Source organism: Rhodnius prolixus, unplaced genomic scaffold (assembly GCF_049639745.1).
Source record: "Rhodnius prolixus isolate KJV_2025 unplaced genomic scaffold, Rpr scaffold_1, whole genome shotgun sequence".
Lineage (NCBI taxonomy): Eukaryota > Metazoa > Arthropoda > Insecta > Hemiptera > Reduviidae > Rhodnius > Rhodnius prolixus.
In genome coordinates this window covers 24,526,385-24,554,021 of record NW_027411581.1, presented here as the reverse complement: position 1 = coordinate 24,554,021, position 27,637 = coordinate 24,526,385, and the positions used below count along the sequence as shown (strand labels likewise).

Genomic DNA, 27,637 nt, shown 5'->3' with positions numbered 1-27,637 from the left:
TCGTCATTCAGGGAGATGATTCAGAGAGACTTGTTCTGACCAGCTGTCTATAATTTATTGATACTGACAAATACGAGGATACTGGACGTTGTGTACTTCTATCCAACTTACATGATTGTCTCCTGACTAGAAAAAAACGAATTACACCTTATATCTCGGCTCTGAACTTACTAAATTCACAATCTTTTAAAGTCCCCCTTTAATACCAATAAATACTATGATAGATTGTTATTATTTATATTTACTTTATAATTATTTTTTTAATAAAAAAATGGGAATGTCCTGGTTTTGAGAATCCCCTTACGCTATGCCTCTAGCTAACAATCAATATGAACAAAACAAAACAAAAAAACAAAACAAAACGATCAACTAAGAGATAATAATTATTGTATTGATTAGAGTAACAGAAAAGTGTGTGAGTATTCATGGTAATTTTTTTTAATTAGCCATGCAGTCATATAGCCATTAAGGTGTACACAATGAAATGTTGTTTCACATGAGATAAGCCTACTTAGTTTGGTATACAAGAAATTTCATAATTCCCACAATTATCACATAATTAACTGATGAAGAAAAATTATTATTTGCTCCCAGAGAGTCACTCCGGCAAGTTATTTAAAAATTTACTCTTAATTATAATAATAATAAAGGGAAGGGATTAGCTATGCGGTTAGCGTACTGGACTCCCACGCGGAGGTCCCGGGTTCGAATCCAGCTGCTGCCCCTTAGATTTTTTCTTCCTTAGATGTTGACGCGCCTTAAATCATTAAAAAAAAAAAAAATAATAATAAAAAGAGTTTGGATTAATCATTTTAGACTGATCTATGTTTTTATAGTTAACACGCTTAGTTTTAATATTCTAATCAATTTTAATGCAACCAATATTTAAATAAATACAATTTCCATTTTTTATTATCAATCATTGTATCTTCATTTCAACTCAAACACATGTGTATGTGAGTCATACAAAAATTGGAAGTAACAAATCTTTATGGAACTAACATCTAGTAATTTCGGATTTCTAATTCGTAATGTTTAACTAATATTTTATCAATTTATCTGTAAAAAAAAAAAAAAAAAAAAAATGCATACCAGACCTCTTAGGATATGGTGGTTCTCTCAGTAAATTCTTATAAATTTTATTACAGAAATGTCAAGACATGTTATTCAATTTACTTAAATCAAAAAGACTATTTAAAAAAATTAAATTTTTCTATTATTAACTAATTCTGACCAAATCTTCAGCTGCAATCAGTATAAGCCAGCAGCGTTCCTAGGAAATACTAGTATTAATGGCCTATAATACTCGTATAAGAAGGCTTCAAAAAGAAAAAAGGCCCAGAAAAACAAATGTGTTAACATTTAGGCTTTGGGATTATATTAATATTTTTTACAATATCTTATTTGAAAGAGTGTTTTAATGTTCACTCCACGCTCTCAATATGGCTTGCTATTACAGAGATTAGATATAAATATGGTTGTTTTTAGTTAAACTCTGGCCTAATTAGAAATATTAATTGCAATTGGAATGGATCTTAGAACATCCATTTTCAACTTTTGGGTGTTAGAATTTAATTTAAATTGTTTACCTACGAAAAAGTGTTCAAAAAAAGTTTCTTTACATATTTATTGGTACAAAATATAAACAACTAAAGTTTTATAGAAGCATATTTATGTATTTTAAATAATTGCTACGCATTAATAGTAAACATATTCCCATCTTTCCTAAAATAACGTTGGTAACCTGTTGCAAATTACTATTGAATTATTATCAATCAACAATCCATATAGTAATTGAAAAATAGGAAAATTAATATAGAAAATAGGAATACAAAAACGTGTGTTTATTAAATAGATAATTTTACATTTACAGTTAGGATGAAAATCAACAGCAACACAGTTTTCTCCTCAGAGGTTAGATTGTATCCCTTTTTCAATTTAGTTTAGTGATGAACGAAAGACTTTGAGAAGACGGGATATTTGACGCCAACGGATGCGTATTTAGCGAGACCAGCAGAGAATGGTGAAACTGCCACACCGTGACCTAGACCGAGGCCGCTTCCTACCGTAACACCTCCGAGACCACCTCCTAGTCCAACACCTCCAAGTCCAACACCTCCAAGTCCAACACCTCCAAGTCCAACACCTCCAAGTCCAACACCTCCAAGTCCAACACCTCCAAGGCCAACTCCTCCTCCGACAAGCCCACCTCCTAGGCCACCACCAAGACCACCTCCTAGTCCGCCTCCTCCAATCACAACAGGTTGTGGAACAGATACGGGTACAGGTCTTGACACTGGTACTGGGTAAGGTTGTGGCACTGGTACTGGATATGGTTGAGGCACAGACACGGGCACTGGTTGAGGTACAGGCACGGGTTGTGGACGAGGAACAGCCACTGGGTAGGGTCTGGGTACGGAAACTGGTACAGGGTGGGGTACAGGGACAGGAACAGGTCTCGGCACTGATACAGGTACTGGTTGAGGCACAGGCACTGGTACTGGCCTACTTACTGGCACTGGAACTGGCTGTGGTACTGGCACGGCGACTGGGTTGTTGACTGTGTTCACTGTAACCGGGGTAGCCGCTACTACCGCGCCTCCGCCGCCAGCTCCAAGGGCCCCACCGACTCCAAGGGCTAATCCTCCTCCAAGTCCTCCTCCGAGACCTCCTCCAAGCGCAACGGCTGAACCAAGACCGCCTAAGCCTCCGCCGTATCCGTAACCACCTCCGTATCCACCTCCATAACCACCTCCATATCCACCTCCATAGCCATATCCACCATAACCATAACCGCCTCCGTATCCAAGGCTACTAAATACACCACGTTTTTCTTTTTTTACTTCACTTTGAGCCAGACAGTTCAAAAATAGACCAAGAAATATTACCTGGAATAAAACAAAAGCAGCGCAACATATAAAATGCATTAAAACAAGGCGTTCCTTAATCTAATATAATAACCAAATACTTTTCAATATCTCACGGCATTATTTTCATTACCAAATGCAAAGTCATTCATCGTGTGTAAACTTGTTCAATTTTACTTAGAAGAGAATACAATAAATTTAGGGTTAAAGAGAAAAGTAGAAAACTGTTTAGTAATATTAACTTAAGTAAGTAAAAACCTGTACTATGGGGTTCAATTAAATTTAAATTTTACACAGAAATCTATGCTTTTTAATTAAAAATTCTTTTTCATATAAATATCTCAGTGCAAAATTTAAAATTTCTTTGTGTAGTTTCATTTTCTCTACCAACAAAAGAAAACTAGATTCCAGCAACGATTACAAAGAGGTGAGCACGCTACGATTTTGCATTGTCAAACGGGGACCGTAACTGGCGGAAAGTAGTACCCAAATTTAATCAGGTTCAATCCACTAGGAGTCCTTCTAAAAATTGGTCTCTTGTGTTTTACTCCATTTTTTTTTTTTTTCAGAAATCCAATTTTCTTAAAATTTGGAATTTCTATTAAGTTTACATTACACATAAACATGGGTTTTTTTAATGATGGTTTTGAAAGTGCCTTCTGATGTCCCCATTGGAAATTATAATGTTAATGCAATATGGGTCTAACAATTCACAGAAACTCAAAATAATTTTTTCCACTGAAAAAAAGGAAAAACGAGATTTTTTTCCAACTTTCATGTAAAACTGAACTTCATTATCAGGAAAAAGTAAATTTTTAAACTTTACGGAGTTAATATTAGTTTAATAATTTCATTTTTCCTCACATAAAGCAGACCTTGCAGTGCTGGTATAAGTGTTAATAGACCAATCTATTGTGTTGTAATCAATGTCTTGTAGTTGCTCAACTGGCATCTGATTGGTGGTCGGGCATAAAGCCCTCCACAAATAAAAAAAGAAAAAAGTTACTTTTTACTTCAACTAGAAATAATCTCTTTCTCTCTCTATTACAGGTTCAGAATACCCAGCTGAAGAAACGGAGGATATTTGCAAAGCAGTTGATGTAGGATGGTTTTGTTTAGCTTCAGTAAGGCAATTGACAGTGTATTAATCCATTAATCGATTTTTAGAAACCTAAAATTTAGCGTTTAACACAATTTAATATTAGGGCGAGAAATTTAGATGCAGTGAAAGTAAAAACTTAATGAAAACCTTTTAGCCGCTGTTTTCTATAGAGTTTACAAAAATCTTGGAAATTGAGGAGTTCGTTACAACTCATGATGTGAGATTACAAAGTGAGTAACTGAACAATCGCATTAGATAATAAAAGTGATTTTTTAATTTTTTGTTAATTTGGGAATATTAGTCATTAAATTAAAACATTATTTTCTTGCTAACTTATTTGAAATATTTATTTTCTAATTATATATCAAAACATGTTTTCTAACTTTTGTACAATGGATTGCTGAACTGATTTAAAAAATTTTATAAGCTTGAATATAGAAATAAATATTTCCAAACTTTCCATAAGAAAAAATAAGGTTTTTATTTTAAGATCAACCTTTAAAAAAGAACAAATTTTGTATTGCTATTATTAGGTACTACTAATACTGTGGCACTGTGCTGTTATTATTCATTTCTTTGAAATAAGCGGGCTAAAAAGCCCTTTTAATTCTGTCCAAACAGAATTAAATTGATGTCTAAAGCTTAACCACTAATATCGTATTTAATTATTTATTTTGAGAGCATCTAAGTTAGGCGGCCGTAATCATTTTTACTGCATTGCAGGCTTGCTGTCATCACCAGATAGCGAGTCGTTTTAAAAGACATTTTGTAAGAGAAAATCTATGGGCATGATAGAGTCGAAGTCTGGGTCTATTACACTAACAATGAGCTAATCTCTCTCTCCATACTTCACAGTTTAACTTACATTTTAATTCAAAAGAACCTATTTCAAGTATATTTCTTGTGGTACATTGTCAAAATAATAAGGATTAATAAATATGCCGCTAGGCCAAGAAGCCGTTGCACCAAAGCAATAAATAGATAAATAAAAAATAAATTTTTATATGAATGCTGTTGGACACTGAAATCCAAAGTGGATGCCCACAGCAAGAGCCTTTAAACACTGTATCAAGTTGCCCTGGTTTTACATTTTAGCCTGAGAGTTCTACCATCTCTCTTACACTGAAAACTTTCTCAACGTACCCAGTGATTTTTTTTCCTTAAGGTTAACGTGTTGTGTATTATAAACACCTGATATTATTATTATACTTTTTACAATTTGAGTAAAGAAAATTTTACTTACCAGTGTCAACTTCATTGTGATTAGTTCCTTTGATTGGTGTAAACTAGATATAGATAGCCAGGTGGGGCACTTTATATATCCCCTAGTTCGTCTTTGTCCACCTATCTTGTACCCATATACTTTCTAGATCGCAGCTTCCTACCAAGCAACAATCTGACGTAAGTACACTCCCACCCCCCATTGAACAACGCAGGAACAACATCCCTTAGCTGGTAGTCTTAGATAAAGTCCTCCTTGTATGTTTACATCTCAAAATGATAAATTTTTACTACTTAGAAAGGGATTTACTTATTACTATGCCAATTTAAGTACCCTGACTTCATGCAAACGTTCCGAATCACTAACAAAAACAGAAATAAATAACAAATACTGCAAACCTCTGCGTTAATAAGTCTTCCTTTTTTTTTTTTTAACAGATTTAAGAATTGTCACATTTTAAACTTAGTAATGTTTGTTGCACTATGATTTGCAATTTTTCACCTGTTCAGCAAAGGTTCCTTTGGTATTCACCATCATTCTGCTGCTGCAATTATCTATCACCTTAGTTTATGTCTTGTCATTATTCAGTACCAGATTATTTTTTTCGGTTAATCAGGACATTAATATTGAACAATATTGAACTGTAGGTTGTTTTCAGCATCAATGTAAATTCAGCGTACGCAAGATTGCCAATTCCCTTATCTGTACCCGATGTGTAACTTTAATTATTCTCCTTTCATATTTTTTTTTAGCATCTCATCCATCATAAATGACGTTTCTAGGATCTAAAAATATATCCTTGATTCACATCATGAGTTGTAACAAACCCCCAGAATTTAGGTTTGTGAAACATAGTTACTATACACTTAGTATATCTCTGTTCATCCCTTTATTTGTTAAATGTTTGCCAAATAATGTTCTTGGATCTAGCCAAAGACTTTCACCGAGTCACTGAATCGCTAATAACTTAGCTTTATCTTACAATTTCTTACTGAACTGTCTGACTGAAAAAATTAGGTCACTCTATTTCTCTTAGCTCTAAATCAGTCTGAACACCTCCTATGTTTGAAGTTAACCTCTTTCCTGAATCATATCTCTCTAAAAATCTGCGTTCCCGATTGTCTCCTTTCTTGAAGATGAAGATTGGTTTTATTACAGAATAATTCTCCCTCGCGGAGTATTATTATTATTATTATTATTATTATTATTATTATTTTTTTTTTTTTTTTTTTGGCGCATCAACAGCTGAGGTCATTAGCGCCCGGAGCTTTTTCCAGTGCACTGCCGGCCTCCGGACAGTGTTCTCTCGTTACAGACAACACTGTCCATCACCGGACAGTGAGCTGTAAGAAGCTCCTAGGAAGAGAAAATCTAAGGGTCAGCTGCTGGATTCGAACCCGGGACCTCCGCGTGGGAGTCCAGTATGCTAACCTCATAGCTAATCCCTTCCCTTATAAATGGGAAGTAAACTAACTGAGAAACGCAATAAGTGTAGCAAGTTTTCAAAAATATTGTTGGAGCCTTTTACCATTTACGAAAAAACAAACAACTGAATTATCGATTCAATAATATGGCACTTTTTCTAGATCTCATCATAGCTTCTGGACCAAATATTGTAGAATCTGAACTTACTAAAACTGATAATATTTCGTTTTGAGTTATGTTGACCATAATACTCTAGAAATAGACATACACCAACTCGAATTAAGCGGATTTTAATATTTGAATTTTCTTCACATTTGTAAGATTGCCACATAATATATTTATCCCATTCTAAATAAAATCTCATCAGATCTTCTCCAGTCTCGAAGTGATAAAAGACAAAATTTGTAATAAAGGTTTCTATATACTATATATATTTTTTTTTGAACTCCGAAAAGATTAGGGTGTTGATCTATGTAAGGGGACGTCTTAATAAAATAGGGAGGCTGAGGTAAAAATCTAACTGTTGGTTGTGGCCCGTTGAGTTCTATTTCTGGAGAGGAACTAAAAATAGTAACGCCTCCAGTCGTCCAGGTTGGCTAGGTCAGGCAACCTAATCGACCTCTTCAGAGCGGAACTCTATCTCCTTTATTATTATTATTATTATTATTATTATTGTCTTTATTTTATATACAAACTGAAACTACAACTTTTTACAAAGAAAGATAAACTATAAAGACTGGCACTCTCGGAGTATTTCTCTATTTTCTTTTTGTCTCCATATTCCACTGGGTAGGTGTAGCAAACATCTTTGTCTCTATCTACACCCATATATTTCATAATTTATGGAGTAATTCCGTCATGGACTGCTAATTTATCTATTGTTATTTCAGATATTGAGAAAACTAGTTCCATTCTTGATCACCCTCTTCAACTGTTGTTTCCATTTTCGTCAACCGTAGTTAATATTTCTCTATTTTCTTTTCTCTGCTTCAGATTCCAGCAAGTTGCCGAAGCACGCCTTCCATTCCATTATTTGGGGTGGATAACGTGTGGTGGTTATAAGTCCGGATTAATAAATGGGAGTCCAGCCTATAGCTACTTCTTATTTAATTGGTAAATGTAAATAGTAATGTATTAGCTTCCGCCCTCCTTCCATGACACCTACTTTAGGGGTTGGACTTGAGCCCCGCCAGAAAAATTGGGCGAATACTTTACTTAGATTATTCACCTTCCGATTAGTTCTTTCTATCAACGAGTATTTTTCATTTACTGTTTTTATAAATTTGAGGCATGATCCTTTCTGCTTTCTAAATCGTTATGAAGAGCGTTGCATAAATTTTAAAATCTTCTTTCCTATCATTTTCATTCTGTTCCCCATGAAACCTGTTCATTTTTCTTAAATACTTCTTTAACCAAAAGGAAGAAAGAATATTGCCAATTTCAGCCGTAATTTGTTTATTTTTGCCAAGCTTTTGACCAAGGGACTAGGTCATCTTCAGGGCTTTTGCTATTAAAAATTATATTTTTTACATTGTTACATCCAAAGTTAGTGTGTTTTCTGTCCTAACTGTTCAGGTACTCTAACTGTCTGAGTACCTAGTCAGTCATTACAGAAGACACACCAAATTTAGATCTAACAATTTAAAAAATATATTAGTTAACAGCGTAAGCTCTGAAGTTTTATCTATTCTACTTTCAGTTCATAACCATGAATTTTTATTATAACATTCTATTCCTGCATCTTTTTTTATTTGTAATTTTACATTCCTTTTCCAACTGGCAGATATTTTTATTTGTCTTACATGGTGGAATCTGCCAATTTCAAATCCACATTTTTAAATGAGATATATATATTTTTTAAAGTTAAAATTATCAAAAGATAATGTAGTTACTTCTTGCTGGTTTTTTCACAGATTACTCTAAAAAAAAATCGTTATTTTAAATTGAATCCTCGCATCCTATAGGAGCTGCTGTTTGGAACAAATAGAGGCTGGAAATTCGTCTACCCAATGTAGTAAATTTAGCAAGATTAAACATAACGTTATAAACCCAATTCCGTAATACAATTTACGGATATACTGTTAGAATGACACCAGAGATGGAGGAGAGAGGAATGAACAACCGTAATGAAGAAAAATAATAATCTTTTTATTAAACTTTACCAGTTATGAAAAATAAGTGAGCTGATGACTAATGTTATTAACATTTCATTTTTTTAATGAAATATTATAACAATAATCCCAAAAATAACGTTACATATCGCAAGTAAAACTTGCTGTTTTTATTTTGTTTCTAGGATCAATTTGATTCCAGAAAAGCTTCAGAAATTCTTAGGACAAGAGTACAAATACAATTTGGGTGGTAACACTAAAGTGAAAGAGGGTGGGAGCAAGTGCTAGTTTACAAGCAGATATGTTAAGATGCCTAATAGCTATTTATAATGGTACTAAACAGAATTAAATTGACTTAAGCACAACCCAAATAATGTGAACGTTTTTCTACGTGAACGTAACATTCATTTCAATTAAATTTAACAAAAAATAAAAATAAAAATAAGAAAGAAAGACAGTAATGTACTGATTTCTGTAATTGGCAGATAAATGTTTCATTGGTCCGTAATTGGAATTATGGACTATATACAAGTAATGCGGCTGCAGACTGCATTCTCTTGAAATAACGAAGGTGAGGAAAGTACAGAACAGCCTCTGTTCAACACAATATCATTCTTAAAAATATTCTCTACAGTTCTATTACTGCATGTCTGTTGCCTATTTCCCACCTCTCTCTTCGAATTGCTTGAAGAGACATGTGAGTCATTGATCATACTTTTATATGCTCGTTTTACCAAAAAGAAATGTATTGAGCTATTTTTATGGCATCTGCTGAACAAAAAAACAAAAACTTATATAAAGCTCAATTTTTATTTTTAAACCACTCTTGAAGTTTAATGTGAATAAAAAAAAATAAGTAGGAGCGTTGCTGGAGGAAAATAACTTAATATGCTAGAATTGGCTTCTAAAGATCAATTTAATCCAGTTAATCCAGATAATATGGTGGTCAAACGGAACTTAATGAATAGATCTTAAATAGGCGCCATATAGTTTCGCATTCATTTCCTTTAATGCTATATATAAACGATTCTGCAATTATTTAAAAAGAAAAATTGACGCTGAAGTAATATTTGGCGAACGGGTACTGGAAATAAATCACAATTCTTTTTTAATTGCTCAAGCAATCTACAAACTTAAGAAGATTTCTGGAACAATCCTGCCAACAATAAGTCTGACACAGAAATCTTTAATATGTTAGAATGCATAATAATAGACTTCCTTACGATGATATGAATGGTGCTAAGCTCTCTTTACATGGAGAGAAACAAAAATCGGGAGAGTAAACTTGTATTTCACAAATAACAATAGTTATAAAGAATCAATGAGTAAATTAAATAAGAAACTGCTGCTCCAAAAACTAGTCCAAGAAAATAAATTTTAAATCACAAGCACACAGATGATTTAAAACCTTTTGAAAGTTCGAAACTAAGAGAGAAAAAAAAAGAGGAAACTCGAGATACTATGAAAGAATTGGAGAGAAATATTGGTCTCAAAACAGTCTGTGAGTTTCTGTGAGTTCTTCAAGTTAACGAGGAGGATAACCCAAGAATTTCTGGAAGTGAAGCACTCATCTCTAGTTTGAATATAGCGCACTAACCAGCAGGCACTTTTTCTGTCAAAAGATCCTTAGTGCTCTAAAAATTCCGGCCCAAAGGTGCCTTGAAATAAAATTCAATTAACTCGCAAACAAGTAAAGACCTTTATATTGATAAAGGTTCGGTAAGTAAAGCAGCTTGCTACAACTGTCAAGAAAGATTTAAGTGTTACTAAAAACATGTTTTAAATTAACTTTATATTGTGAAAAATGTTAAATTGATGAAAATAACAGTGTAGATGAGGCATAAGTTTAGACTGAATTATGGTTTAAATACACTACGAATCTTAAAAACTGGAGAAAAAATATTTTATTCTTACAAATAAATATACTTATCCATGTATTATAAATGTATATAAATTGCAATCATTTTTTTTAAGCCTCTATTTATAGTTTTCTACAATCAGCTTTCTGTAATGCTAATTCACAAGAGTTAGACATGATAGGATACCTTTTCTCTATTCTTGAACAAAGTTCTCGATCTAGAAACTACTATTTTGCGACCAGCAAATGCCTCCAATTGATAAATCACTTAATTGGTTGTAACTTTATTAAAAAAAGGAAATATAATTTCCAAGGTATAAAAGATATTTGTGAAATGAAACGCATTTTAGATAGAAGCAAAAAAAAAAAAAAAAAAATGAAAAAAAATAAGTATGTAGAAGTAGCTGTCTCGAAAGGTTTAATTTATGCTTTCAACACACCGACTCATAGACATTTATAGAAAGAGTTGTTCTCGCTAATGTATATACTCCATTGAAAAACAACTAATTTCACTAAACGTCCGACCAATCATCTCTTTCTAATTACATCAGTTGTTCAAATAGTTTGAAATTTATCGTTAATATATTATGTATATACATTTTCATCTTTCATCTTCCATCTTTTCTTGTCTTTGAATGAATAACATGATTTTCAATTCTTTTTCCTTTAGGCAATCACAGAATTTGGATTCTAGAATGATTGATCTAATTTCTTGACGTAAAGCAACCCTTCCAAAACAATATCTGGATTAAACACTTAAAATTGATAAAAATGAATATGTATATTTATATTATAATCATCATAAAAAGTATTAGCTACATCTTTGCTATATCTTTTTATCCTCAAAATTATAACGGTAAACCTAGAAAATATTTTATTAAGAAGCATTTTTTTCTAAATCATGTTTTACAACAAATTTATGGGTAAAGTCTTTTTACATTTTGAGATTATAAAAGGATGAAATCAGAAGAAAAGGAAAACTTTGATAAATTCCTTCAAGGAAGTCTGTCAAAAAATAAAACCCAATTCATTAAAAAGAAGCAGATTACCAGTAGGTTAACCACTTTGGATAATTTTTGGTATTCCCAAAGCGTTTATAAGAATGCAGTAATTATTCCGAAATCGTAAGCTACCTTTTGTTCTCATGTCCTTCGTTTTTATATTATTTCAAATTTTTTAAAGTAATGGACCTGTTGGTACAGACAACCTTTCAAAGGCTGCACGAGGTGTGGCTATTAAATAAAGAGACAGATGCTGCTACAGAAGAACTATGCATGCGCCAAATCCTACCGACCGACAGCTGTGCAGCGTAAAGCCTTCTCTTTCGATTGCAGCGTCTCACGTGTTTGTAGAGAAATCTGTCTGGCCAGAACCGTCGTTTGTGTAAGAGGTGTTAGTTTCGTTTTGCCGAAAACATGATACTACACATGTAGTAGAGCAACGAATTGTCGTGAAATTTCACATGAAACTGAGTAAAACCGCTACTGAAACTAATCTTTTATTAAAAGAATTTATGGCGATGAATGTTTATCCCGTGCGCAAGTTTTTGAGTGGTTCAAGCATTTCCAAGATGGCCGAAATACGTCGGAGATAATGACCGCCCGGGTCGCCCTTTCACGTCCAAAACGGATGAAAATATCGTTTATAATTAATCAACATTACTTCCGTGAGGTGCTGGCTCAACTCCGTGAAAGAGTAAGGAAAAAACGACCCGATTTGTGGAAGAACAAGTCACGGGTTCTCCATCAAGACAACGCGCCGGCTCACACTGCATTGTCTATCAAGACGTTTCTAGCCAAGTACAACATCCCAGTTTTAGGCCATCCTCCTTATTCGCCTGACCTGGCCCCATGTGACTTTTATCTGTTCTCCAAAGTCAAATCTGCATTAAAAGGAACATGATTTCAATCCGTTGAAGCTGTGAAAGAAAAAGCGGCACGCGTCATGCAGAAGCTCACAGAAAAAGACTTCCAGCAATGTTTCGAACAATGGTAAATTCGCATGGAGCGTTGTAGTGATAGGGGAGGGGTGTATATTGAAGGTGATAATAACTAAATATGTTTACGTTTAAAATAAAATGTTTTATAGCAATAGCCTCGTTATTTAATAGCCACACCTCGTATGCAGAAACTTATGGTAATTTCGATAATATAATATTTCAATGTCATGACCACAATAAATTAATGTAACATACGAGTTTACATATAACATACACATATATTGATAAATTCCTTCTTTTACATATGTGTAAAAACTTCTTCAAAATGTAACGATGAATACAGTCTTCCTTAGGAGAGGTCTGATTAACAAGTTTAATCAGGGTTAAAGGTTTAGGAAGTTACTGTGTCTTTCATGGACCTTTCTCATATTCCTGGTTGAAACTGTGGTATCACATGACATCTTCTTAGACTATTAGGCTAAGATTATTGTTCAGATAGCTGTGTGGAAGAAATTTGGGTATTTCTTCATAAAAGTTACATTCCGAATCGTTCATTATTGAAAACACGGTTTGGATATTAACCAGCATTGAACTTCTTAGATCCTCTTCAACGTCATGTTTATTCTATATTATTTGGGATTCAAATTCATTTCCATTGAAATACAATTTACCAAATCACTTCACGAGTTGGCGGACTTTCTATCTCTGAGCCCCATCTAATTAGATTTTTTCCCTTCTTTTTTCTTAAAACCTATTACAAATCAAGTCTTTAAAAATTCCTTTTCCTATAAGCCTCTTACAACTGTTTGTTTGGAGTTAGTCTGTGTTATCTGTAACGGAAAACATTGAAGAATCTCTGAAAAAGGCTCGGATGTCAATGACTTCAATTGTTGACACGTTTTAAATTTCAAGAAAAAAACTATTACATCACTTCTATTTTTAATTAGCGATCACTTACCTACTGAGGTATTTGAAACAAATGCTACAGGATAGGAGTGAGGAGGAATTATGTTAGTTTTAAATTATGTTACTGAGAAAGCTAATGAAAGTGATATAGGTAGAAATCTCTACAGACAAGTCCTTACGTCTCTATGTCAACTTATATACTGTGGGTCTTCATACTTCCTATATAAACTTCTTTCTTCTTTAAAATATTTTAAAAGTTTTGTATTCGTATTATTATTTAAATGCAGCATCATCTGCGATTAAAAAAATCATATTCCCTAAGCAGTTCAACATGCGTAAATTAACAAAATAAAAATAAAAAAAAATTAATAATTTTAGTATAATAGCATAACATTATCATCATATTGCTTTACTGATAGAGAAAAGGGGTTTCAAGTACTACATTAAGTTGGTACCAAGGGCAAATTTTCCATAAATGCAAAGATTTGTACTACATCCCTTTGAATGCTTTTTATGTTTTTTTAATGTCGGACAAAATTAGAAAGTATTTATTTTGCAGACAGAATTCATTTGCGTAATTGTCGTGACGATACGTTTTCCATAGTAGAAAAAAAAAATCTGTTTTCATGGTAGCAACACAATGCAGAAGACTACTTGGGAGATCTGTCGATTTGAATGCAATTGAAGGGTTCTAGAAAAAAAAAAAGTATTCTACAATTTAATTATCCAGCTAAGGGCTAAAATACTCCCTCAACAGTCGAAATGGAAGGTCAAGGTTTCCTTGGGCTGATTAAGGCAACCGAGAAAGTAAAATTTCAAACCAATGATACGTGTACGAGTATTTAATGTGTGGGGAGCTCTGCGCGGTTAACAAATAGAACAGGTATATGCCTTCATTTATTTGGGAATGGACATAAAAAAAAAAGCAAACCCAAGAAATTAATAAGAGGCTAATCTAAGCAAACAAGAGTTGAAATTGGATTAGCTCAAGAGCAGAGGAGCAAACTCCCAAGCTGCCCCGTATTTATGTGATATTTCAAAAACATGCGTTACCGAAAAGAAAGTTGTTGGGTCGACGAAAAGAGACTTTAAATTGATAGAATTCTGCGACGTATATATGGCCTCTTAAAAGAGAGTAGGGAGATGGAGATGAACAACTTACTAGGTATTAATACAACTTTTTCAAGAAGCCGAAATAGCAAATGAGGGAAAGCTGCCAGACTGAGTTGAGCAGGCAGTGAAGACACAATTTCGAAGACTGAGGTCCTTAAAATACTGTTGGAAGAGAAATTAACAGAATCAGAAGGCCACAGGAAAATAATAGAAACTTGTTAGCAATAAGATGGTGGGAGGTTTTCAGCGTTTATGTATGAAGTTGTGTAAAGGACTGGTACAAAGTGACTTGTAACTGGTGTATTGGTACTTTATTTCTCAGTGCTGATTATTTAATTTATTGATAATAATAGAAAAAGAAGAAGTAATGGAACAATGGTTCTTGAAACCATTCCGAATTCGGAAAATGTGGAAGATAAATCTTTTCTCTGTGTGCAATATAAAATGTCATAAAAGATAGTCCAATTTTGATCTTGATTCTTCTAATTTGTATTGAAGAGTGTGGCAACTTTGCTTGTTAATTTACTTCGACAGCAAATTCTCAATCTTTTCTCTTGAAGTGGCAGGTCTAAAGTCTCTCCCCCTTAACTGACCTTAACGACTGGAACAAACTCTTTGCAGCGCTCTGAATGAGACACTGGTCGTCACGATCTCAAAAACATAACTAGTTCTTACTTTATTCATTTTACTTTATGGTAAACTCTCACACTTTTAGTATAATTTTAAGTTACCAACTTTGAAAAAAAAAATAATAAAAAGGAAAAATACTACCATAATTTCTAAGCCACGAAATTTGAATTTTACTAATTGTCTAAAGAGGTTGCTTGTATAGCTCTACTTCTTAAAAAGGTATTTATCATTTTCGAGTCCATGCAAGAGTGGAAACTAGCTTCTTACAAGACTTTGTACTTCATTCATCATACAGTGTTAATGGAAACTTCACGAGTAACATTACTTCAATATTACTCAATCAATCTTCAATATCAAGGAAATATTAAACTGAAAAAACTGATATCCAGAATACAAAGATTTACATAGTAAATGATGACTTCCTGAAATTTTACACGCAGTTACTTTGTTATGTGCCAGAGGTATCTTGGTGATGTAATTTGACAAAAATGGAGTGACAGGGCATTCTTCTGACTTATAGGGTTAGTTCAGTTTCTTATCTAGGTTGGCATGCCACCATTAAAGATTATTATTTTTTTTCTATAACTCATTATTGAATTTTTATTTAGTTATTTTTTAGTTTTTCCTCGGGCTTTGCGAATGCCAAAAGCAAGCCTAAAGTGAGACTTTATTGGTTTAACAAAACGGTATTCGTGAAAAGTATAAGATATTTTATTCAGATAACTAAATAGAAAAAAAACCTTGTCACTAAATGTGATACTTAATGAAAATTATATAAAAATATTCCATATTTTACTTTCTATTCAGTAAACCAAAGCCTATCTGTTTGAATAACAGATTGCCCAAATAATTTTTTTTTTAAAAAGCAATAATAATTAAGAACATTACGCACTTGGACTTGATCTAATTCCTTCTTTATAATTATTTGCGTTTTCGAAAATAATAAAATGTCCTATGACAGATCAAAATAAAAAATTGTTATAAACCAACGTGCAGAAGATTAGGGTTTTGGTGGAATGATGATAGCCACAACTATTCAAAATTAAATTCATTGTTTAAAAATTCTAGAAGTAGAAAATTAATTAGAAGTTAGTATTAATTGTTCTTTACATAGAGATTACCGCATGGTCGCCAAGAGTTCTAATCTTCTACTAATCCATATCTCCTATTGGGAAACAAACCTTCGCACTTAAGTGCGTTATTTACCATTGGTTTAAAATAAAATAAAAATTTGAAAGAAAAACATTGTTATATTTTTACACAACCTTGTCTGAAATATTTCTCAGCAATTTTCAGATACTTAAGTTGATGAAGTAATTTTTACATTTAGCTTAAAAGGTAAGAAAAAATGCTGACATTTCCAATTTCAAGGAATGCACTTCTGACATTGGTAAATTAATAAATTATTGCCGTTAATATCCCAATGTTGTAATAAGATGCCGGATGACCGTAACTTGTTTAAGTAATTGTAACAGCTCAATGGAGAGCAGTTGTCTCCAGCTTGGACGTGAGCCCTACATATCACAGATGTGGTAACGCCGAGTCGTGAACTTACTAACAACTAACCAAAGGTGAAAGTGCCATTGGTATTTTTGTATTGTGTTAACACTAGCCCGGAAATCTCGAATAAGTTTACAATTAATGGCGACATTAAATGATTTTTACATAAAATACAAATCCAATACAATTTTATAGAAAATAAATGAATTCGCATTTATAAGCAATCGTGAATAGAATTCAATTATCAAGCTTTATTATTAAATTGAACTTATTCTTTTCGGCAAGTTTTGTATTAATAAATCTAAATAATTAAAAATTAAAGTATTCATTCATTTATCAATTAGTAACTAGTTGAAAAGAAGCAGAATTCTTTGTTTTATTGAAAATGCCTAGAAATTGATATTTTAATACATAATTTTGAAATATAAAATATGAGGGAAGATAAAATTAGTATAAAATTGTTGAGAGTTTGTAGTAGTCAGCTGCTTTTTTAAAGTTACCGACAGATTTGTGTATCATCCTGCCAGACTAAGGCCTTTTTAAATTCTGTGTAATTGTAACAACAATGGGAAATCAATTTTTTTGATAAATGCACTCCCAAAATCAATCGATAAAATGAAAAAAATTATCCAGAAAAAATACCCAATATACTTGGTTCTTGTAGGATAAAGTTAGCAATTAATTAATTATTTCAGATATCGCCGTAAAAAGTTAGATCACTTTCCTCGATTCTTAGTAAATATATTCAGATTAAATAACTACTTTAAAAAAGTCGGTTCAAAATTGATAGCCCTCAGCAAAAGTATATTCTATATTCGTATATTGATATATTGCAATTTATTCGCACGATTTCTGGAAGTTTTATGCAGTAAGGGCTATCTTCAGGTTACAGTGAACAGTGCACAGGCTCCGCGCTAGGTAAACACTTTAGTTCTGTATTCTAAAAATTAATTTACTCCCAATTTGATTACAAAAAAAAAGTTGAATGAACCAACAGCCAAATTTTAATGATGGTAACAACCCATTGAATAGCATTCAAAATTGGCACAAAACAAGCAGTATGGGGCAATGGGTTCCTTATTTGGTTCTCCTTTATTTCAGATGATCTTCGTTACATCAAACAAATTTTACTTGCGATGAAAAGTAGACTATTTTGAAAATCTGAACAAACCAAAATAATGGATTAGATCAAGCCTATTACCCTAAACGTGTCCCTAAGGAAATTGATGTGCTTTTGTAGAAAGGGCGTCATCAATTTGAGCTGATCTCTTGTGGCCAATCCCTATTTTACTAATCTATAACGCATAAATTTTATTTTGGCTTCTGCGTTTTAATCGAAAAAGAGCTTGTGTTTAAAGACAGCACAAGTTCTTAGTATAGAAGATTTGAATCCTTTCTCTTCCAAACTTAATGGCAAGTCTTCAACTTTGTCTGGTTACCGTCTTTAACGCGGATTAGCTCTCAATAGTTGTTAAAAAAGTATAAGTAAAAAAAAAACCTAGATTTTGTGAGGGTTTTGCTTCCAAAAGTATTGGTTGCAATATGGGCAATTCGTGCCCCTTCCCTTTATGAGCAGGACATCAGATTTTGTAATTGATATTTACTCATTGTATACATATGTATAGAGAATGTTAATTACAAAATAAATTAAAAATAAAAAAAAATATTATAGTTCTCTGATAGGTTCAAATTATAGAAACGATATGGTATTTTTCAAAAAGGGAAGAAATCTTTTTTAAATCAACTAATAACTTTTGAATGGTGAGGTGAAAAAAGCTCAGACTACCAAATGATATCTATCTTTCTTTTAAGCATTTTAACATGTATTCACTGGGAATGTCCTACTTTTAAAACTAAATGTCTGACAAATGCAGATTAGTACTATATTAATGGGTAATAAAATTATTTCTCAATAATATACGTTGGCTTTCTATAATTTGAGTAAACTGCATTTAACATTTATTGTCAGATGAATAAACTCTAAACTAAAGAACTGCTTTATTGTGTCTCTGTTAAGAATCAAGTTTTTGTTTTAATTGACTGCTATTGTCATTAGTGTCCAAGACAATTTTATTAATGTTACAATAGTACAGCCGCAGATTTCCAAAGAAGATATAAGACCATTTTTCTTTCCCAACATATTAAGTTAGCCCTTACTAATTCATATTCACATTTTTAAGAGGACGTCACTTTTTCGAACAAACGAGGTAAAAAGAATTTTTGCAAAGAATCCCATTAGAATCTGGTTATTAGTTACCAAATTAATTGAGAGCTGATTTTACTAAATACCAATCAATGTTGTAATTTTGGGAAGGGATTAACTCGGTACTTTTTGCATTACAAAATACTTTCAGACGGACATCTCATGTTTGAATCTGTAAGAGCTTCTTTTATTCATTGCCCGATTAAGAGAGAACACTGTTCGGAGCCAGACCGATTTGGTCAAGAAATCTCTTTTTTTGCGGTCTCAATTTTCATAAGCAGGATATCTCCGCTACAAAACTTTCTTTTTGATTAAATTAATATTCGGCGTTCAAAAAATAATGAGTGACGCTTTCAAGAGATTAAATTGATGTTTGTTTGTTGTTTTTTTTTAATATGAAGGACAATTGTACTTTTTTTTTATAATTACATCCTCGGTGATACGATATCAGTATCAAATCCATTGCTTGTATCAATCAATTCCGTCCTTGCTCTATTAGATGACTTTGACAAGTGAATAGGCGAGACACATATTTCCAAATAAGTACATCATGTTGGATTTCTCTCCTAATAATATTAATTATTATGAAGCTCACGAATCATTGAATAATGTACGTTCGTATTTAAAACTATAGATATAAATGTGTGTTTAAATATTAAAGTTGAAGAGAAAGTATTTCATACATATTTTAAAACGATTCTATTTTGGCCCTAAATAAGCTCTAAAACTTTTACTTTTTCACTCTTCTTGAAGAAGGAAATATTGAGATAAGGAGGGATTTTGGAAATTGAGTTGTCGCAAGAAATTGTTTTGAGATTCCTGAAAAGATTTCTGGACAGGTGTACAACGTTTTTGATTACCACCTGAGTAGGTACCTCTTGTGTCCGATTCGGACCACTTTTTCTAACGCACACTTCCTTTCGATGAACTAACAAAAGTCGATATAGGTTTGTTGGAAAAGGCCGGTCCCTCCAAAAAATAGCTTATTTTTTGCTCAGACATTTCGGACCTCTACTGATCCATCAACTGTGAAGATTTCTTATGGACTCAAATAGTAAATTTGTGGGAAAACATTTTTTTCATTCATTTTTTGAAAATACCATAATTGATTATATATTCTTCTAAAAAATGATGTGGTACTTGTACATTAGTGCATAGAAGTAATCAGCTGTTAGCCATTTATTTTCCAATGCTAAAATGAGTTTGGAGCTACCTGGGATATTCAAAAAGATTCAGGTTCTAATTGGTTACGAAGTTGTTTCTGGGGAATCAATAACGTGCAGTGACAGAAACGAAGTTATACTTGGTCCCAATATGGTGCCTGAGAGTTCTCGAAGAAGAGATTCTTGTTTGTAGGCTTTTACTTTCTCTTTCTCTACTAAGTAAGAGAAGATATTGTAATCCTGCCTATTTACTATTTGGAGTTTTCCGTTCATAATATCCGTTTTTAAGGTTACTGAGACAGACAATTTTTTTTATTGAAAAAGAACTTATTCTCGTAAATCGAAAACGAAAAATTGCAATATGTTCCAATTAGATATTTCGTTTTTAGGAGAGAGGGTGGACAGGCACTGTTCTAATGTGCCGTCGCTGTTGATTGTACTGCCTTGCTACCTAAATACTGTGACGACATTGCAGAAGTGGTTGATGGGTGTATTGTGTCCCTCTGGCAAATGAGACTAATCACGATGACCTTCTCTCACTACCTCACATACAAGGGCAGTCATAGAGGCCAAGTGTGACAGACTCTATTCTCTTTAGTATCAATCCACTACAATCCACAGGAAAGGGATTAGCTCATTGGCTAGCGCATAATGGATTCCAATGCGATCTCGGTTATTTGTGAAGCCCTCCTTAATTAAATAGGAGAATATCAGAGCAGGGCTCGGGGAAGATAGAACATTCAAAGCAAGGTGTAAAACACCAAACGATAAGAGGTTCCACTCCATTTGTGAACGAATAAAACTAATCAAAATTCTTTTATATTTCAATTAACAAGATGTTATCATTTAAACTTTGTTATAATGGCAGTAATTACTATTCTGTTCATGGAATACGTAGGTAAATTATATAATTATAAAAAAGAAGTATGCATATTCAGTGAGTAGTTGCTTAAGGCAAGGAGGAACGTTGTGGGGGAGTTGAAATACATATATATTAGTAATTTCTCTGCAACCCCGCCTATAGTGAGTGTCCAATATTGTCAACGAATTGGTAACAATATGAAGACTATAGCGGTGAGTCGGATCTAGTTCCACTATTTTGCATGTTTTGTACAGTATATTTATTTGCATATTACTTGTAAGAACTGTTCTAATTATATTCATTACGATAGTATTATATCTAATCATTAAAGAAGCTAAATTAAATTGTCAAAAAGCCCCTCAACATCTGATTGCATAAAATGCAGTATCTAGACTTTTAATCGATTCTTAAAAAAATTAAACTTTTTTTTTAAACTTTGTTTAAAAAAAGAAAAAACAAAAACAAAACTCTAAGAAAACGAAAACCATAAGAGCGGAGAATAAGGTCGATAATGAAAACTTGTTATTCCAAATAACCAATTTTCGTCAAATAGGAATCCCAAACTCAAGTGCAATTCTTATTGATATACTTTGAATGTCTAAAAATAGAAAAATGCGTTTTAAAGGAAACCCTCCCTACTATTACCTAAAACTACTTTTATTAGAATTATATTAGAAAAATTTTCCGAGTAAACATTATATAGATTTATATGATACAAGAGTATAAATTTCAAGATTATTGCTGTTTCCAGAAAAAAAAGAATCAATTTTGAGTGAAGTAGTTCTTCTGGTTGATAAATTTTGAATAACTTTATAGTTTGGCCCCTAGGAGCTCTAAACGAAATAGAATTTAACTCTCTTGCGACTTTTGCTTTTGGAGTTAACTTCGCCCTACACTCACGTACAGATAGACTGAAAAAGATAGCCACAGTTTTCAGGCTCAGAGAATCCAAAACACGGGTTCCCAGTGAAAATTCAAAATCAAAAGTTCAAAATCAAAATTAGGCATTTTCTTTACTATTTCATGCTTTTTATACATTCTTAAATTATTAAGCCTTTCTGTAGACAAACTATACAAAAAATTATTAATTTAATTTTTTTTTTTACTATAAAAGAAAATGTTATATTAATAAGGAATTAAGGGACTTCAAGACGACCAGTGATCTAATTTCACTCAATAACCAACGGCTGACATACACTTCTATACTAAAATTTACCAGGAAGTACGGTATTGAACACTGGGGTTCAACGAAACGCTCCATTCTTCAAAGAAATAAATCTCATCAATCGAAAATTATCCGCACCATCGTTAAAGCTCCATTTTATGTTTCAAATCTAACCAACCACACAAACTTAGAAATTCCGTTTGTGAGTTAGGTCGCTCGAACTCGCTATAAAAACCTTCATCAGAACTTTCCATTCCAATCCTCTTGTCCGCCATTTATTATCTCATCGCATTCCAGAACATCCTCTTAGGCGATTAAAATACCTGTGACCTCGCGTTTTTTGTTCATTTGAAGGGAGTAGTAAATCCTAGACATTACTTAGGGATGTTACCGCTTGAGAATTTCTGCTCTCTGTTAGTGAGTGTGTAGTAGAGTTATTTGTTGTCATCGTTTCTAATTGTGTATCTAGCACTGTTTTAACTTTTAAAATAAATAAATTAAAATAATTTGATTGAATTCATAGATTGGTATAATGGCTGTTTTTATGGATGCATTATTACAGTACTTTTTGTTTGTAACAGCACTACTTAACTAATACAAGTTTTTCGATAGCTAAAATTATGTTAATACTTTTTGGAAAAATAAAGAAATTAATACTAAAAAGAGGAATAATGTACAGTATTTTCTCTTTAATGGAAAAAACATTGCCTTGAATGGCAGGCAATAGATCATTCATCGGAGGATATGGATGTTAAGTCGCCCTGTTAATAAAAATACTTTTTTTTTTACTTCTTATTTTTACCAAAAACTTATCATTTTTTTAATAAATATTTCTAAGAAATCGAAATGAACTTAATAAACTCAAAATAGTTTTGGAGTATTACAAAAATACCATCATGGTGTTTTAAAAGAAATGTTGGTTGTTATGAAATTAAGTTTCAGACATCGTCATGCAAACAATACGACGATAATTGAATTTAATCAATTTGAGATGAGCTTAAGTAATTTGTGGAAAACAGAATAATTCTTTTTCTCATGTGCGTTGGAGTGCTCTCTCAGATCAATAAGGATCCAAGCTTTCCAGGAATGCTCTTGGAAGAGAGATCAGCCAACAGTTTGAAATTGTCCCCCTGCTGTCCCTAGCAATCTTCCCCACAAAGCCCTAAACATAGATACTATAATTATCCCTAAAATAATAAAGGTTAAAAGCGATCCAAGGAGGTAATCAACAAAACACTCCAGATAAATCCAGGAATCGGGGAGTGGGCAGATAGCGATAACTACTGACTGGGGACTCTCACCCAAATCCCTCAGGGAGAACATATCCCTCTCATTTCGTGGCTCTCTTGGAAACTCCAGTATAAAAGAGAAGCCGTCAGATTGGGGTGACCTCACTCCAAAGACTTAACAAAAGTTATCTACGAGTACATGCTTCTCCACTGCTCGATATTCACGAAGGCTTACTAGTAAGTACCCTAGGAAGGTAAAATGCCCCCCTCAAGCCCGAGAAAACAAAAAAAGCTTACTTACTTAGAGTGAGTCCTCGGTATATTGGAGGCTCCGTTTTCTCCACAAAGTTATCCATAATCCAAAATATCCACAATGTTTTTAACTAACTTAAAGGACTTCAAAAATGTATTTCGGGATAACTGAATATCGAAAATTTGACACTACCACAGTACTTCATCTACAGAGAGAGATAAGTATTGAGAAAGAGAGAATTAAGTATTTAGAGAGATAAGTACTCAGTATTAATAATTATTAAATTAAGTATTCAGAGTTAACTCTGTTTAAAGTTAAGTATTAAGTAAAGGGAAAGTAAGAAAAGATTAAACAAATTTGGATTGTGAGCCTCGACAGAAGTTACTGTTGTCCTCAATTATTAAGAATCCTCAAATATGTAGAGAGAATTGTTTCTTGCAAATTTTTGAGCGAGTGCATAAGGATGTAAAAGTATCAAGGAGTGCTACTGGGCCGAACGTGTTTAGAAGTGAAATTATTATTTATAATGTTATGCATAAAAATATTTGAAAGCAAATCTACTTAATAAGGATTTCATTTTCACTTTGATGTTTTCAATTATAAATAATTAAAATGCAAGAAGGAACTAGCAATAATATAATTTTGGTAGTATATTGTTTTCTCTAAACTCTAAAACTCTAAAACAATATGTTAAATTATGAAAATAACAAAATACACAGATATTTACCACTCTTTTTTGAGTTTGTTGGTTAAAACATTATTACAGTGGTTTCTGCTCCTTCACAACTTAATATGGTGTCGCTCAAATTCAGCGCAGAATATTTCCACAGATCTGTGCGTTTGATAATATCTTCAGTCTTCTGGGTTTTATTAAATTTAATTTAGACTAAGACTGTAAAAAGAGAAATCACTTTTTTCGTGAATTCATCCTCAGCTTTCGATTGTGTAAACAGATATACGTTTATTTACTAGCTCACCAAGCTAGATGTGTTAACAAATATGTTGATAATATTGATAGGTTTACGTAGTGCTGGATATCATTGATTTTATCTATCGTAGCACCCATGTTTAGCACCCTGTTTTGGACTTTAATCCATCATTATTAATCCGTTTGATGTAGAGATTTCGAGTTCACTTAAGTTTCCGTCTCGCACTACACTTCATCAGACTAGCTGAAAAAATGTTGAACGCTATTGTGCATTATTCACTGATACTGCTGCGTCAGGAAGAACTTTCTGTTCTGTTTGAGTTTCAAATGGGCTTAAAGTAGGAGTAAATGCTGAGTCCCTACTTATTTAGTTCATTTCTAAATCATTTATATATGTTAAATAACTGTCTGGAGGAGTTTATTAAACTGAATTAAGCTTCTTGCCTACGCCAAAGTTAGATAACTTAAGTTTTAATAAACTCTGGGCAACTCAAATGGAATGTAATTTTAATTTTTTTCGATCCCAGAATTCATTAACACTCCGAAAATTATAAATATTGTCACACCTACTTCAATCTAATCTCGAAATAAACCTTGGTAGTAAAAAATTAAGATTTTTTATTTTGTAACTTTGGCAGACACAACCCCCAAGAAGGAAGAAAAACGGTGGTCGCGAAATAGATTGGTAGGTGATAATGACTTACAAATATTTAACCATTTTACTTCTGATAATGAATGAAGGTCCTAAACCGTTTATGGAGACAAAAACCATGCTTGCTGCTACGGATAAAATAAGTTACTTATTTTAAAATAATAAAATTAGATAAAGTTAGATAAAAATTTGTATCTAACTTTTCCTTAGTAATTCTGCAGATTTCAGGAAACAAATGCTAATGTATCCTAAATTTTATAATATTGCTAAATAATAACTCTAAAGAACAAACAAGAAAATAAATCCTCTCAGAATTATGGGATTCTGTCCCTTAAGACTGTATGAGTAAAAATTTTAGTAAAATTTATGAAGCTATTCATTACTGAAAATAATGCTCAAGTTAAGATTTTTTTTTTTGTTTTTCAGGTCCTGATATGTGTGATAGCTGTAATCGCCTGCAGAAAGATAGAAACAAAAAAAAGTAAAAGGGGAGTTCTTATTGGCCACCAAGATCTTGGTCAGCAGTACTTTCAAGGAGGCTTTTATGCACCAGGTTTACCAGCGACATTTGTTGGACCCGCAGTATTCAACCCTACTGGTCCTGCAGTGGTGCCAGCTACTTTTACCAGACAAGTACCCTTAACTATTCCTCAACATTTGGCAATACCAGTAGAACGGCAAGTACCGGTGCCGGTGAAGGTGCCAGTAGCAGTGCCTGTTGATAGACCTTACCCAGTACATGTTGTGAAACCTGTTGCTGTACCTGTAGTAAAACATGTACCAGTTGCAGTCCCTCATGCGGTACCTGTTGACAGACCTGTTCCGGTGGCTGTTCCTCATGCTGTACCTGTAGACCGTCCTGTACCGGTAGCTGTTCCTCATGCTGTACCTGTTGATCGCCCAGTGCCTGTGCCCGTCGATAGACCTGTACCTGTACCGGTAGATAGGCCAGTTCCTGTGGATCGGCCGGTTGCAGTGCCTGTGGCTGTTCCGCAACCTTATCCAGTATATGTACAACGAGCAGTACCTGTTCAGCCACCTGCAGTTATACCTAATAATTTCTCTCCTGTGCCAGTAGTACCAAATGGTTTTTCGCCTGTTCCAGTTGTGCCTAATAATTTTACGCCCGTCACAACATTCAACACGGCATTTAATAAAGATTTTGTTCCTACGATAAACAAAGTTGTTCCTAACTTCAATAACATCCCTCCAACATTGAACAAGGATTTAGTTCCGACATTGGATAACAGTGGTGATTTACCCCCTTCTGTAGTGCCTTCATATCCTCAACATCCACTACCTGAGACTCCTGTAGTCCACAAAGGACTGACTCATAGTCACATCATAGCATCGGATGATGTCCCAACTCATACAAGAACAGTATACTATAGGCCAACCATTCACTATAGAAGACCTCATTTTAAGAGAGGTGTTATAAGACGGCATGTTCATCTTTGGTAAATCAGGTAAGAAAGCTTGTTTCTTTTAATAGTTAGTTTGATAAATATTTAAATATTATAATTTGTTCCAAAGTTCAACTCGCAACATTTTACAGACTCCACAAAACATTACTTCATATGTTTTTTTATATGAGATGCACTGCACATCACATATCAGATCATCAAATGTTTGTTTTATCGTGCTTTTTTTATTCTTTCTTCACTCCTGCACCCATTATTAGATTAGATTTAGATTTTGTAGGGGTTGGCTTGGAAACCAACGCGACACAGTGGTCTAGTTTTCTTCTGCAATTTTTTCATGTTCAGGAAAAAAAAAATGTTCGAACTTATTAAAAATTACGAGTTCATATCTTAATTCATCTACAACAAAGTTTTGGATATCTCATAAAAACGAATATCTCCAATCATCTGAAAAAGCTACAGTTTTATTTCTTCCGCTATCTGTGTAAAACTAGTTTTTCAAAACTGGTAGCTATTATAACTAAAAAGCATCAGGACTTAACCGGAAAAGACCAGCATTATCAAGTATTTTTCCGAATGCTGAACAATGCTCTCACTAATTATTTAAATTATATTAGTTAATTTTTCCTTAAGAAAAAGTACAAATGAAATGTAAGAATAAGGAAGTCAGGGAATGTTCCCTCCAGATTTTTAAATACAACAGAAATAATGAATTTAATGATACTCCTTAGCTTTAAAAATAAAAACATGAACACTTTCTTTTAATCATTAACATATTTTTTGTTTCAGATGTAAGCTTAGACTTCATCGCAAATTCTTCTCTATGTGACCTTTAATTCTAAGTCAGAGTCTTAGATTTAAGTAAAATGTAAGTTTTATGAGTATTTATAAATGAACTGTATATGTTTCTACTGAAAATTAAATTTGCTATATAGGAACATTTGTTTTCAGCTTATTTTTATTCCGGAGTCTCTCTGAAAGAGTAACAAATAACGCCATTTGCTGCAAGAATGTAACGCACTTGATAACTTTAATGAGTATAATAATAACAATAAGGGAAAAAATTAGCTGAGTGGTTAGTAAAATGG

General features: G+C 33.0%; 2 protein-coding genes across 3 annotated transcripts; one reads left to right on the top strand and one right to left on the bottom strand.

The window, feature by feature from the left end:
• Positions 1-729: 729 nt before the first annotated feature.
• LOC141447671 (uncharacterized) lies at positions 730-5,561 on the bottom strand. Its single transcript, XM_074115390.1, has 2 exons — positions 5,213-5,561; positions 730-2,888 (listed from the first exon to the last, which is right to left on the bottom strand). The coding sequence occupies exons 1-2, from the start codon at positions 5,225-5,227 to the stop codon at positions 1,944-1,946; spliced, it is 960 nt and encodes a 319-aa protein (XP_073971491.1). The 5' UTR covers positions 5,228-5,561; the 3' UTR covers positions 730-1,943.
• A 14,580-nt stretch (positions 5,562-20,141) lies between these two features.
• On the top strand, positions 20,142-27,634 carry LOC141447650 (uncharacterized). 2 transcript variants are annotated; one of them, XR_012454502.1, is made up of 4 exons: positions 20,143-21,113; positions 25,555-26,594; positions 27,339-27,417; positions 27,501-27,634. XR_012454502.1 is itself a non-coding variant. In XM_074115389.1 (3 exons), the coding sequence occupies exons 1-2, from the start codon at positions 21,099-21,101 to the stop codon at positions 26,587-26,589; spliced, it is 1,050 nt and encodes a 349-aa protein (XP_073971490.1). In that variant the 5' UTR covers positions 20,142-21,098; the 3' UTR covers positions 26,590-26,594; positions 27,339-27,467. The 2 variants fall into 2 exon arrangements, 1 of the variants encoding a protein (XP_073971490.1); XM_074115389.1 differs by lacking the exon at positions 27,501-27,634 and having other exon boundaries at positions 20,142-21,113; positions 27,339-27,467.
• Positions 27,635-27,637: the final 3 nt, after the last annotated feature.